Here is a 14,621-nt window from a genome sequence, read left to right as displayed (position 1 = left end):
TAGCAGGGGCTACCCACAGCAGTGCTGAGATAGCACTCCACCAAGCTGGAGCTGCTTGAGTAAGTAGTATCAAGTGCCCCAGCCACATCAAGCTGAACACTAAAAAGTTTCACCTGCTTAGCCTGTGAGGCAGAAAGCTAAACACACTGTCAGAGGGCTACCACCATTCTAAGAAAAGAAAAAAATCAGCAACAGTCCTTTTCCCAAACACACCGATGAGTGAGTTTGAAGGACTCCAGCTAAAAATACAACTAGCTACTGAGGCAGTGAAGTGTATTGGTGAGAGTCTGAGAGCTGAGGATTATCCTTGGAGCAGAACCCCTAGCACTTTCAGTACTTTCCAACAGTTTTTGTGTTGATTCACACTTTTTCATATATGAAGTGCCAAAAGACGTAATGTAAGTTAACCCACCATTCTGATGAAGAGTAGATGTTCCAAGTTTGCAACACAAATTCAATGGTGTAATAGGAAATAACTATTCAAAACTAGTTGCTAATATTACGCATTCTCAGCAAAAGGTTTTACTTACCATGTGCAAAAGTTCTCCTAAAAGGATAGTCGCTCTAACAGACACATGGTCATCACTACTTGTGATCACTTCAACCAGACCCTTCAAAAAGTTAAGAAGTTATTACAACATTTAATGTGTAACATCTTATTTTAATGTTTATAGGAAAAAAGTAGCAAGCATCTATTCAAACTTAAAGCTAATAATTACCTCTAGAAGTCCATTGGTAATAAAAGCTGAAAGCACTAAAGCCAGATAATTATCCATGAGATCAGGCCTAAGGACAAAAAAAGTAAAGCAACAGTTTAAAAAATCCATTTCTTATTGTGTGTTTCTGCAAGAAAAAAACCAAATATTTTGTCAACACCACCAGAGAAAAAAACCAAGGTTTAGACAGAGTTCATTAAATGCTCACCTTGACCTGGCTCGATGGGGTAATACAGTCTTAGCTTCAGCAGCTACAAAGCCGTCAGAAAGTCTCCAGCAGTCCTGAAACCTGCTTGGATCTAAAACAAGAAAATACGGACGATGGTAATTACAACATTGGATTTCATAGTGTTATTTTAATGGCTGTCAGTAGGTACACAGCAGTTCTTGCCAAGAAATGTTATTTCAGGTTTTGTATTCTAGAAAATTATAGAAAACAAGACTTCCAATCCACATTCCTGAATAAAGCAAGGCTAACTTCTAAACTAGGAGAAACGTTGTATTTGTGTCAGCCAAAACAGTAGCATTTCCAATTCATAAACACTTTGAACTTACAAAACAAAAAAATATCGTAACACCTAAAATTTTAAAATGTACATCCATATGTCACAAAATAGCAAGTCTGCAACAAAGAATAATTTATTTACTTAGAGACACAGAATAAGGATTAAGTTTTCATAATCAACTGTATGACAAAACATTTATAACCAAAAGTCAGAAAAGACAATTGCTGGAACATTTAAGGCTGAAACTTGCTCCTTTGGGGCTCAGCCTTTTGCACTGTGAGACAAAGCAGAAGATACTCTTGGGTTTACAAAGGAATGATTCTAAAGATAAAAGGCTAACTCTACTAAACACATTAAAAAGCATACACTTGCTCTAGGAAAAGTAAAAGTCTGCTAAAGTGCAGTGGAGATAGCTAGCAGACACACAATAAACAGAAAAGACTATTTAATAACTTTTCTGTAACATTCACTAACACTTCTAATTGTTTCTAACATTACTAATCCTTTAACACTTCAAAGAAATCCAATTTGTAGTAATGTGTTTACACAGTTTTTTGTGCAAATGTTCCCTTATGCTCCACTGCTGACCTTTGATCAAACTTACAAATTTAACAGTTGATAAAGAATTTTAAGGAAGACTTTAGAGCACACAATTAATTCAGTGATACAGTTAATACCCTTAATTTACAATATAGAGAAGACAGTGAAGGGTTCAAATTTGCAGAAGAGCGTAACAGAGAGAACTCTTATGAACTGGTTCTAAATACTTACCTACACTGAGAAGTGCCTCAATAAATTCTTCTGCAATAACAGGGAGAGGAAGGCGAAATATATCATAGAGAACTTCAAGCAGACCTCGCTACCAAAAAAACCAAACACACATAACAGGAATTTTATAGATCTACAAAAATTATTCTTTTGTTCACTATTAATGTTGAAGTTGGGATTACTACAGAATGCTAAAATTGGTGTATTTGTTTCAGTGTATCTTTTTTTGATAACATGTTTATTTTCATTAACCGAAATAATCTGTAGAAGGGGCTTGTTTATTTTAGAACTGTGCCCTATTGTCACTGTGAATTCTACAGAAGCTCAGGCTACTTGGATTACAGATTTTCAGAACAGCGCTGCCACCATCAAATTCTTGATTTAAATAAAAATGTTTCTTCCCAATTACCTATTATCTCAGATTCAAACTCTGATTATTATGCTTTAAACTCTTAAGTGCAGCTACTGTGAACTTGCTTTGCCTTGTGACTACAGAAAAATTAATTTATGTACTTTTCTCTCCTCCATGTCCCCCTCTCAGACATACAGGGTATGCTTCCATTCTCACAGGAACCTCATAATGGAATCATAGACTTGAACGAACTTGAGGGTCAAATAAATTTGAGGGCAGTGGTCTCATAGTTGGAGTCTCCGTTTAAACCACTAAATTGTTACAATGTCAAGAATATGCTAATTAAAACACCCAGTATTATTCCTACATCAGTATGAAATATTTAGCACCTACCCGTATTTCCATATTTGGTATACAGAGTACCCCAATAAGAGACTGAATCCCAGAATTTCCAGGTTTACATAGGCTGATAATACCTAGAAAACATTAAATACATAATAATATCCCCTCACCAACAAAAAAAAAAGCACCAGACACATTGTAAGTTTTATTTCCAGTTTGAGTACAAGCACAGATGACAAAGATTACTAATCATAAACATTTTCACCATTACAATGTCATCTCCTTTCCAGGCAGTGTTATTTAACAAAACTTTCTAATCACAATACTTTGTTTCCTTGTTAAAAGCTATAGCTACTTTTGCCCTTTCTACTGTAAAGAGTATTTTCAAATTATCTGCAAAAAGAACATTTACATGAAAGAAATGGCAGAAAGACAAAAATAAAAGCAATGAATATATAAATTCATTAAAAGCAATAAAAGCAATGAATCCTAAACCTGAAAGATCTGCATCACCTCAGCAGAACTATAAGAAGTTTCTCCATCAAAAGCCGTATCTTAATGTAACAACTTCAGTTTCTTTTAATCTTAGAGGCAAATTCTAAGCAGCACGTTTAAACATACTTGGAATACCATTATCTGTGCACCATTTTAAGCCATCTTTTCCCAAAAGACTAGTGCTCATCTCCAGGAGTTTCAACACAGTTGATCTAATTTGCATAAAATCTCAAAGCTCCTCTTATAATTTGGTCATTTTATACTGTATTATTACTCAATTAGTTTCATATTTCGATATGAACGAGGAAAACTTTCAAATTGTTTCTAAATGATACAGAATACCACCTAAAGTTTACACAGATTTTCAGCCTCAATTTATTTTAATTTTCCTTAAAAATGTGTCTGCAAAGACTGTAACCTTGCTCATTTCCCTGATCATTTTCTTCATACTTCACAGAGTAAATTCAAACTTACAGAAACATGCTATCCAGAAAAAAACCTAGTTTCTCCAAAGGCAACTTTAAATGAACAAAAAGAATCCAAGTTTGCACATTTGTCTTACATTGTAAAACCAAACTGGTACTTTTTAAAAATTACTAAAAGATGAAAAATATCACCCACTCATCTGTGTATTTTCACTACTACAAAATAACTTTAATGACATGTGCTTTTTACGAACTTGAAAGTCCCCAATTCCAAAACTTCCATGTCACAAAAACTTAAAAATTTGAGACACACGTGTGGCCACAGACACACTGAGGGCTTTTACATATGTTCTACAGTGCATCTCAAAGGTCTTTTCTAAGAGCTTGTAGGAGTCATACCCAAATTGCAACACAGGAATAGATTTGGGTGCATGCAGTCATTGCTGCATGCCCTAGTTTTATCTCTAAGGACATCACACATGAGGATAAAGCACATAGTAACCATCGGCTTTAAAGAATAACCCAGTCTGCAAAATTAGGAGAACAGAACAGCAGAGCATAGCAGGTAGTACACACAGGCAAAAAAACCCCACCCAAAAACCCAAAACAGAACCAAAGAACATCCTCAAGCCTGGTTCAACTAGATGTCCTTTGGAAGACTGACAGTGTAAGGACATTTTTGTACCAAAAGCATTTACAATGCTAAGTCCCCAACTTAACAAATAATATAAAAAAGGATGAATGTGTAACAGTGAAAGTGCCACAGCAAGTAACGTATTTCAAGACAACTGTTTCTTCAGTCACTTGACCTGTCAGGCATATCTCATTAGTTCTAAGTGTCTGAGTAAGGGATGGTGCAGCAACACTCTTGTCAGGAACTGCTTTCTGAAAGTTTCAAAGTTGTTCATAAATTTCCCAAGCTTCCTCCCCAAACAAGAGACAATACATATGAGAAACTTTTGAAGGATATCTGGATATCAAGTTAAGCTTAGTGATTGTTTTCTGAACACTAAAAAATAAAGCAAATAGTTTTACAATGAAAAAAGCTTTCTATACAGTCTGAACTTTTCCTAAGTACAGCCTATAAAAATCCTGCTCAAAATATTGGTAATGGTCATACCAACTGATCCGAGTTTATTTGCAAGACACTGTCTCAACTAAAAGGATAAGCAGTCCCTGAAGCAGTGTCTTCATGTTAGACATTCTAACACTGCAGAAAAAAGATTTAGAAAAATGCAGAAACCTGCTTTTCTGGTTTAGAAATGCATTCTACATGAAAAATCCCAAACGGCAATTTGTCTTCAGCTATGGCACCTGGTAAATGCAGGTGCTAATGAAACTAATCTGATCTACCTCTCCACATAAAGATTTGTTATTTAAAGCGGCAGAACCATCTCAAAGGCAAAGTCTTATGGTATGATGTTATTCTCAACATCCTCTCACCCATCAAATGTCAAGTACCACCACTAAGGTACAACTTACAAGGTATTCGATACAGAGCAGGGGGGGTAGTTGTATCCTGTCAGTAATCAAAGAAAACTATGTATGCATCCTCCAATTTTACAGTATCAAACCCCATCTTAGTAGCATTATAGGAAGGTATTGATAGAAGTGAGACATGTCAAATGAGACAGATTCAGTGTTTAAACAAACCACTCATACTAGAAAGTAAAATTCCCTTTCCAATCACCCAGCTTCAAACAAACAAACAAAAAACCACTTACCTGCCCATGATCGAAATGCAGCCACTATTCCCATTTTACTAGCTAGGAATCGTGCTTCTCTGTCCTCCCTATCATTAAAACAACAGTGTCACAATACAGTTAATTACTATAAAACATAGCAAGTAAAAAGTTCACTGAGATCTTAGATGGGGACAAAGTCCAGAGTAAGAGAAGTCTTCTATATATGCATATATGTGTGCACATGTATTTAGGCAATGTGTATATACACACAAAGATCGGAATTTTTAAGTATTGCTACTTTTCCTTTTTCAGGGGAGTTTCCATGGCAGGAGGATAACATCACAAAGTAAACATCTATCTGTGATCAGATGAATCACTCCGCATCTCCACTGACAGCGAGTCTACAGCAGGAACCTAAAGATTTGGACCTTATTCAGTTACCCAGACCTAAGCATCTAATGCCTTTCGAAAATTAAAAAAGAACTGAATAACTGAAGTTGGAAGAAATCTCAGGAGGTCTCTGGTCCAAACTCCTGCACAAAGTTGTCAGGTATCAAACCAGACCAAGTTACACTAAAGGCTTCATCCAGTTGAGCCTTAGAAACTCTCAAAGACAGTGGCTGCAGGACCTGTCTGGACAGCCTGTTCCAACACTTTACTAGCCTCACAGAAAATCCCTGCCCTGGCCCTTCCATCGAGTTGGTACCTCTCACTTCAATTTTTGTATGTTCCTTCTTGTCCTCCCACCTTTCACCACCAGGCAGGGCCCTGGCTACATCTTCTTGATAGCTTCATGGGTATTAGAAAGGCTGCTATTTGAAGCAGGGTGCCCCCCAAATTTCTCCTCTCCAGGCTAAACAAGCCCTTTTAAATCTTAAATGCTTAAGATCTGTATCGCAGAAAGTCGCATCCTAACCTACTATATCCAACTTCAAGTAGTTTAGTATTAGGGCATTGCTTTTATTTTCACTGTGGAAAGAAAACCAGCTTAATTCCAATACCATGAACACAACTGGTAGCACAAGTAGCAGCACTAACACTTACTTGAGTTGTCCTTCTGCTGTGTCTGGATTATGCCTGTAGTGAAAATCTGTGTAAGGAGCTAAAATTCGCTAAACAAAAGAAAGACATGCATTACTTTCACATAAGAATACAGTTAAATGGCTCTTGCTCTTTCCTCAGTCCCACATTATTCCTACTTTATATTTGATTATGCTCTTAGCCTAAAATGTTATATTTTAAACGTTTTGCACTATCACAGAGGGTGAAATCTTGAGACGAAAATTAAACATACAATATTTAATTTCTATTATTTAGCAAGTAAAACTGAACTCACCTCTAATTCTACATCTGCTCGCACATACTGTCGGGTCTTTGGATGATTAATGAGGTGCAAAACTGTAGTTATCAGAGCCTCATTTATTCGGCTTAGCTGACAATCAATCACATTTTTCAAGATGGTACTTAAACCACCCCGAAGAGCCACCACCTCTGGATTCTGAAGTGCTAAATAAAGCAAAAACACGTCACTTTGGCCAGTAATAGGGAAGAAAACATTTCATGGCTTCCAATACAACAAACTTGTCTCTAGTACATAAAATCTTTTTCTCCTTGGACACTGCTGAGGTGTAAGTAAGGCTTTTAATGGAACTGACTGACATTTGCAACGAACTGGGATTTTGGATTAACTTATCATGAACAAAGATACTGGTCAGTCAGTTGCCATTATGCAGCAATTTCCCATCTTACTTCCAACCAAGTCTTCATAGAATAGTTTCTGTATTTCCCTACAAAAAAGTTTTGTGCTTCACTGGATTGACATGGATAAAATATTTATACTAGAATATAAAAGAGTAACAGCACAGTACTTCTTTACAACAGAAGTTTGTATCTTGAAAACATTACTGAAGTTACTTGTCATTGATTGATTTTGAAAAAAAGAGCTTCAAAAATCAATACCCACATGTAAGTACAGGGAGTTAGTACAAACCACTGTCCAGATAGCCTGTACAGGGACACATAATATTGCCTTCCAGAAGCTAGCTAACCACAGTACGTGCTGTAAAAATTTTTAAAGTAAGATCTTTTGTAGTTCTCTGAATCCTTGTACATTGGTCAGCATCTCATGTATGGAATTTTCCCTACTTCCAATCCCTTAGTGTTAGAAACTTCAACTGCAGTAGGGAAATGTTTTTAAGGCAAATGAAAAATTGGCAAGTCTTCAAGGAAAGAACACCATCTGAAATCTTCAGGTACTTCACTTAACAGATTTAGATTTTAAGTTAAAGTTATATTGTTTTATATATCAAACTAATGACTGAAATCCATGAAACCGACATTAATAATGAGCAACATGCTAAAGTTCTTAACTGAATGCCCTTAATTGCTTCAATAAAATCTATTTAATACAAACCCACAGATGAGTCATATTAGAAAACTGATGATAACCAAATTAAAATTTTTCTTAATTAGCTTTTAGTTATCTTACCTAGTTCACAGATAATGGCTATACATGCTCGAACCATTCTGTCTCTTTCTTGAAGGCCATCGTTTCCAACTGCTATCAAAGAATTAGTAATAGAACTGGGGAACAATGAAGCATTCACAGTGATCATCTGCCAAAAGTGAAAGAAAAGATGCTCTGGTTTCTTCATAGTATTTCTCTAAATATACTCACAGATTCACCAGCATTCTGCTTCCTAGATACAACCAGGCAGACCACTTAATCTATTACTTGGTTGTACATGGCAAGTCCTCAAAACTGTTGCTTTTGTTCTTGAAATTCTGTTTGTCAATTTACTTTGCCACTCTCTTCCTGATTGTTTTTTAGTTTAGTATCATTTTGTCATAAGAGGAGAAGGTTAAAAAGAGGACTCTTGCGGAGAACTATGCCTGCCTTTTTTGTACTTTTTTCCAAGAATTTATCAACCAAAAAATGCTATGCAATGACACAGCAGATTACAAAATCTACTAGAAGATTAATTCATATGGCAGTAGATTCTTCAATAACTATTCAACTGTTTTAATTAGCCAACACTAAAATCCCCTGTTTTGTAGAGGGATCCTTAGGTTGCTGCAGACTACAAAAGATAGAATGGTCAACAGAAGCTGCTATAGTATTTGGAAGACAACTGTCAGTAACACCCCAATATCCTCTGGCATAGTACCTGATCTGCCTAGAACTGTGGTGTAATTTAACTTCACCCTAAGTTACGTAGCTATGGCACAAACACAAACACACACCCTTTAAACACCATAAACTGAAAAGCAAAGATGAACACAAGACCTGCATCCATTAATTAAGTCACTCTTCAACTAAGAAAAATTTTGCAATAAATTTGAGACAGAATAGAGGACCAGATTTTAACAGCCAATGCTCATTTACACTACTGAAGAAGTCCTGCACCATGGAAGTCCTCAGCTGCTACTTTAGGAAAATCAGTTCACCAGATTAAGGAGCAAGACCCTGCACACACTTGAAAGGCAAAAAACACCATTCCAAAACAATTAACCTGTAACACCACTCCTCACCCTTCCCCAAACGAGGTTTTGACTGAGTAGTTATTTGTTCAGATTTTTTCATAGTTTCAGAAAAATAAATATATATCCTCTATACTACAGAACATGAACATCACTAAACAGATGTATTACTAAGGAGGTAGTAGGGGGTTTTGCCTGACTGCTTAAAAAGTGAACAACTGAATGAGTTACAGTCCACTCAACCACTTCACATTTTTTCTACTAATAAATAAAAGCAAGAGGTAAACAAAAAAAAAACCAAACCACTAACCATCAAACACCTAAAAACTTGCAGCTGGTTTTCCATGGTTTTGGTTAATACCCTTTCTGTTTCCAGCAACAGCAGGCTTACCTTCATTATTTCTCAAAAATAATTTTCTCAAAAACTTTACAGCTCCATTAGATGTCTTATAGGTATTGTACAACAAAGAGGATTGTTTTACCTTTGCAGAGGATGTTAAAACAAGAAGAGATCAACCATTATAACAAATATATTGGAACACTTTAACAAGTTTATTTTTAAGACATGTTTTTGAGAAACTTCTTGTCATACATGATGCTGTCACCCACAAAACAGGAAGCTTTAAGATAGGACTCTAAAGAAAAAAAGTTCCCCCCCCCCCCCCCCCCAGTCTTTCACTTTTACAGTGGCATGAAGTAACAATAATTAGAAATAGAACGGGTGTACCAATCCACTCTACAAAAGTAACTTTTTTTTTTCCTACTGATACTGACGTACTTAGTGAGGACACAAGCAGTCTGTTAAGACTGTTCTGCTTCATTGTTTTCTTTGATTTTAAGACATGAGTAGGAAAGATTTCTTTCTTTTAATATTTAATTCCATGTATATTAGCAGAATAAATACAAACTTTTGCATTTGCTTTCATTCTGCTCTAGGTATTGAAAGGCAATTCGAAAGACCAAAGACAGGTGATGTAAAGCTACTTACAAGAAGCTATGATGAAATAAGTAACAGAGATTATGAATTGGATCTTTTAAAGATCCCAAGAGGAAGACAGGTGGTTCATACTGTACCTAACCCTGACTTCTGTTTTGAAAATAACACATCCTGCCTATTAAAATTAATGAAGTCTTACCAACTTCCACTAGATGCAAAAACACATTCTGAAACAACTTTATACCATTTTTTTCAGGGCTGAAGACACTACTAAATTGCAAAGCTCTTACTAGGAAATGTAGAGGTAATTACAGTCAAAAGAGTAAGCACTCAAAGCCTTAAAAAAACCCCAGAAACCAAGTTTTAGGAGTTTAAAGTTGTTTTCTTTTCTTTTCCTCCCCTTCTTTAACATACATGTTTTAAAAATAATTTTAGCATTCAGTGCCTTTTATAAATTCATAAAACATGATAAACATTTTACATTTTGTTCTTCTATTCCATGAAAAATGAAAAGGAACAGAAAAATGTTTTAATTTTAACATTTTGTATCTATGCTATTCTTACACAGGCATTTTTGCTGTCAAAGATGAGGCTGAAGAATTGCATCCAGACTTTGAAACCGAAAACAACTGTTCAGTGATGCTGGTGGAACCCACTTCAGCTCTTTCACAGCTCACAGGAAATTGCTTCCTGCACAGATGAATTAACTCTGTTTTATTTGCCCCTTATTCTCTTCTTCTAGACCTAATCTTTAGGAATAGCAAACCACTGTTTGAGATACTGAGGGAGACGGGAGAGATGAGAAAAGGGTTAGAGCAGAATAATAAAAAGTGTGAAAATACAGAATGTGCCATTCAGGACGTGTCCCAGCATTCCCTGTGAGTGAGAGCTTCTCAATTACTGACTGCTCTACGCCAATGCTTAACTGCTGTAGCCCTGACCTGACATGAAGAAGGTGTCATTTTACTGGTAGGCAGGTCGGGTGGATTTTTACTTGTCTGATTGTCTTTTAAGACAATGACGCTCTAGTTAGCAAAAGATGTAAGGAAGTATTTTTCATCAACATGGCTCTCAGCACTGAAGAGCCATTAGCACCCCTGTGTACGTCCCATGCGGTACTGGTTTTGGCTGGGATACGGTTAATCTTCTTCACAGAAGCTAGTGTGGGGCTGTGTTTTGGATTTGTGCTGGAAACAGCGCTGGTAACGCGGGGCTGTCTGCATTACAGCTGCGCAGCGCTCACACCGAGCCAAGGCCTGTTCTGCCTCTCACCCCACCCCACCAGCGAGGGGCGGGGGGGGCACAGGGGGTTGGGAGGGGGCACAGCCCGGACAGCTGCCCCCAGCTGACCACGGGGGTATTCCAGACCGCACGATGTCAGGGTCAGCATATAAAGCTGGGGGGAGAACAAAGGGAGGGAGGGACATTTGGAGTGATGGCGTTTGTCTTCCCAGGTCACCGTTGGGCATGACGGAGCCCAGCTTTCCTGGAGATGGCTGAACAGCGGCCTGCCCGTGGGAAGAAGTGAATGAATTCCTTGTTTTGCTTTGCTTGTGCGCACTGCTTTTACGTTACTTATTGAACTGTCTTTATTTCAGCCCGTGAGTTTTCTCATTTTTACCCTTCCGATTCTCTCCCCCATCCCACTGGGGCAGGGGGGAATGAGAGAGCAGCTGCATAGGGCTTGGTTGCTAGCTCGGATTAAATGACGACACATGCACAGCATCCTTGTACAATGATGGAGAAAAAGCTCTGGTGGTCAGCTATATGATTCCAGTATCATTTTTGCAAATCAGAATAATCTATTTATCGTTTGCTTCCTCTTGCCTCTTTCAAGCAAGACAGAAGTCTTTGCTCAACTAGAAAATGCTCCAAAAAGCCCAGGAATAATGAGGACAAGTTTCTGACCCAAATAAAGCCAATTATAAATGTGTTTCCATTCCATCTTCCAATTTTTGTTCTGGCTCTACATTGAAGCTCTTTTTTTAAAGCAGATTAGCTAAGAACTTGACTTCCTCAAGGATCCATTCCTTTATGATTGTGGATTTTGTTTGTTTGGGTTTACGGGTGGTGGTAGTGTTTAAGCTTTGAAACTCTTTTTGGCACAATTGTTAATCAAGCATGTTGTCTCCTCTGTAAGACAGAAACCAAGTGAGCTAATGTAAGAAAACAAACTGCATATCAAACTTACATATTTTCAACCTAAATATATAAAAAATACATAAACACACAAAACAGATTAAACACACACAGTGCTCCTGGGGAATCATTCTTCCAACTACTTCAAGTCTTTGGTAGTTTTTGCTAAGACACTCAGTAAAAAGGGAGTAATATAAGCATGATAAAGAACAATAAAGTCCAGTACAAAGGCAGAACCATGTTGCCTGAAAAAAATACCTTCAGTAGCTGTATATGCCAATTTCTCTAGGATGAACTTGAAAAACGAGCTTCAAACATCTCAAATCCATGGCTACACAGGACAGTAACCACCACAAACTAACTATGTCTTATTGAGTATCTGAGAAAATAATTACAGACAGCATCAACATCTAAAGATAAAGCAGTACTAGAAGCATTCCTTCAAGTGATTATTGCAGTGACAGCCATTTGCCTCATTTCTCAAATGGCAGAAAATCTCCCATTCTTGATTCACAGATGCTTAACAGCACTATACAATAAAGTTAATCATTAGATGAAACTTAGTAATATGGGCTTTATACCCTCGTGTTCATTTGATAAATTTTTCCCAAATCTTGTCCATTGTGATCTCTATTAAAGACAATTAGCAGAATTTCTCTAGACCATTCAAGATTCTCAGTGCTAAGAGATTAAACTCAAAAAAAGTGTCAGCACTACCCTTCCTTCTCTCTTTTGAATTATTAGCTACAATTTCTTCTTACGTGAGAAAGTAAGGTAACGTATTACAGCCTGTGAAAAAAAAATGCTGATGGAAAAAGACAGAAATCAGCACAACTGACTGGCATAGCTTGTAAGACCATCTATAGTTAGATTTTACCTTTCTGACTAATCGAAGTGCTTGGGTTCTTTCTACTTCATTACTCTGCTGTATGTCAATGCACCTAAAATAAGTTAAAAGAACATATTTTGTTTATAACAACATTAACTTTCACCTTAACTGTTAACAGCTTGTGTTAATATTTATGCAATTGAATAAACAGAAGAAAGAGTGTTATGACTCTCTAAAAACTCTGCCTTTCAGCAAGCATACTCATTATGATTGGTCACTTAGCTTCACTTGTTTTTTTTTTAATTACAGTGAAGATAACTAAATCACTAGAATGTTCTCAAATGTACAATAACAAGGTATAATGGCTTCAACAAGTATTTTCTGAGCTAGCTGCAATTGTCATTTCAAATGAGACTAGAAGTATTTGTAATATATCACGTTTTGCATGTGTTCTCAGATCAGAAAAGTCCTTTTGCTCCAATAAAATTGAACAGCACACTAAAACTGACTGTGTATATTTATAAACAGAAACACACATGCTTACAGCAGTATACTAAATCCAACAAGTTTTTAACAAAGGAAGCACTATAAATGCTAGTATTTACATCCACTCATCATGCTGATCTTATTATTTCATTGTTAATTTGCCCTTTGTCACTGGTTACACTTAGGCTACAAATTCTTGGGCATGAACTGATTTTTAGCCCTGACTCTGTACTAAAGACTCCAAAGCACTACGATAATAACAAGAATCAGAACAACTCCCATAAACCAACTTACGAAAATTACTTATGTTTCAACCTTCTAACAGCACCACAGATTTCTGTATTTTTCAGTTATAAATTAATTTAGATTATTCATAGTATATCATATATTAGGACAACATTTTATTTAGATTAGCTGATGTAATGTATTATCCTTCTAATTTTAAAGGAAATTATTCATATTGAAGAAAAATGGCTTTTATAAAACTACGTATCAAGAATGTAAGAGGATATGAAAACACGTATTCTCATCTTGCTTAACCATGAGAAAGCAAGTAAAAGTGAAAAAGATTTACAATTGTACAATTTACAACAAGAAGGAAGAGAAAAATTACCTGGCTATCAAGTAATCCACTTTCAACTTTAGCACCTTCTGGAGAATACTGGAGTCTCGAATGAGATAGCGGAGGGCTCGCAATCCTGCTGCTCGCACCTCTTTTGCTTCATTGAGTAAAGCTAACCGCAGGCTACAATGAAGAAGGGGGATAAACAGCTATTTAGCAGCAGGTAGACTTTGCCATCTGACATGCAGCTACTAAATACTCCTTTAAAATAAAAAAACCCCTGATTTTTATAAAGAAATGTTTTGCCTAGATTTTCTGTCTTCAGGATGCTCACCTGTACAGCCTAGAAGGCAAACCTTCACCCTGCCAGCAGATATAGACAATTCATTAACCTGAAAGCCACAAATCAATTTTCTGCACTAAAAGAAATGCTTGCACATTCATGAAGTGATACACAACCAAGACCTGTATGTGACTTACTTGATAGAACAGCTAAGCACAATATTAGCCCAATAAAATTTAACAGGTAGATAGCATTTCCTCCTCTGCTAGACTGCCAACCCATAACTGTAAGCCCTCAAAAATTTATCTTGACATCTAACAGATGATTTTTACCCGAATTATACGCACCACTTACTACAAATGTTATAGCACCGTGTTATGTTTACATGAAATATGACTGAGTCATAACTAAAGCAGCCCTGCACAGCACAGACTTCATTTTAACACATAACCAAAACATACTTGTCTTTCCACACATTTTGGAAGCATTTTGCTTGCACCAAGGTGAGCTTTCCTAAACGGAACTGTCATCATAATATAATTTCCCAAGTTCACTATCTAGGTAAAAAGAAATGAGATACTGAGGGCCTCCAGAGGTGGAGTCTGAAAGTGTGAAG

At 36.7% G+C, this 14,621-nt stretch overlaps 1 protein-coding gene across 3 annotated transcripts in view; it reads right to left on the bottom strand.

The window, feature by feature from the left end:
• Window positions 1–14,621, bottom strand: part of RICTOR (RPTOR independent companion of MTOR complex 2) — a 90,330-nt gene that overhangs the window by 43,687 nt on the left and 32,022 nt on the right. For all 3 annotated transcript variants that reach the window (XM_055790234.1, XM_055790235.1, XM_055790236.1), the window contains 11 exons: window positions 13,774–13,905; window positions 12,723–12,786; window positions 7,778–7,904; window positions 6,626–6,795; window positions 6,334–6,401; window positions 5,329–5,396; window positions 2,736–2,818; window positions 1,994–2,081; window positions 925–1,015; window positions 720–786; window positions 531–611 (listed from right to left, as the gene is read on the bottom strand). In XM_055790234.1, coding sequence (XP_055646209.1) covers window positions 531–611; window positions 720–786; window positions 925–1,015; window positions 1,994–2,081; window positions 2,736–2,818; window positions 5,329–5,396; window positions 6,334–6,401; window positions 6,626–6,795; window positions 7,778–7,904; window positions 12,723–12,786; window positions 13,774–13,905 — 1,039 coding nt within the window. The remainder of the gene's footprint in view (window positions 1–530; window positions 612–719; window positions 787–924; window positions 1,016–1,993; window positions 2,082–2,735; window positions 2,819–5,328; window positions 5,397–6,333; window positions 6,402–6,625; window positions 6,796–7,777; window positions 7,905–12,722; window positions 12,787–13,773; window positions 13,906–14,621) is intronic.

Source organism: Falco peregrinus, chromosome Z, assembly GCF_023634155.1.
Source record: "Falco peregrinus isolate bFalPer1 chromosome Z, bFalPer1.pri, whole genome shotgun sequence".
Lineage (NCBI taxonomy): Eukaryota > Metazoa > Chordata > Aves > Falconiformes > Falconidae > Falco > Falco peregrinus.
This window is presented reverse-complemented; position numbering and strand designations above follow the sequence as displayed.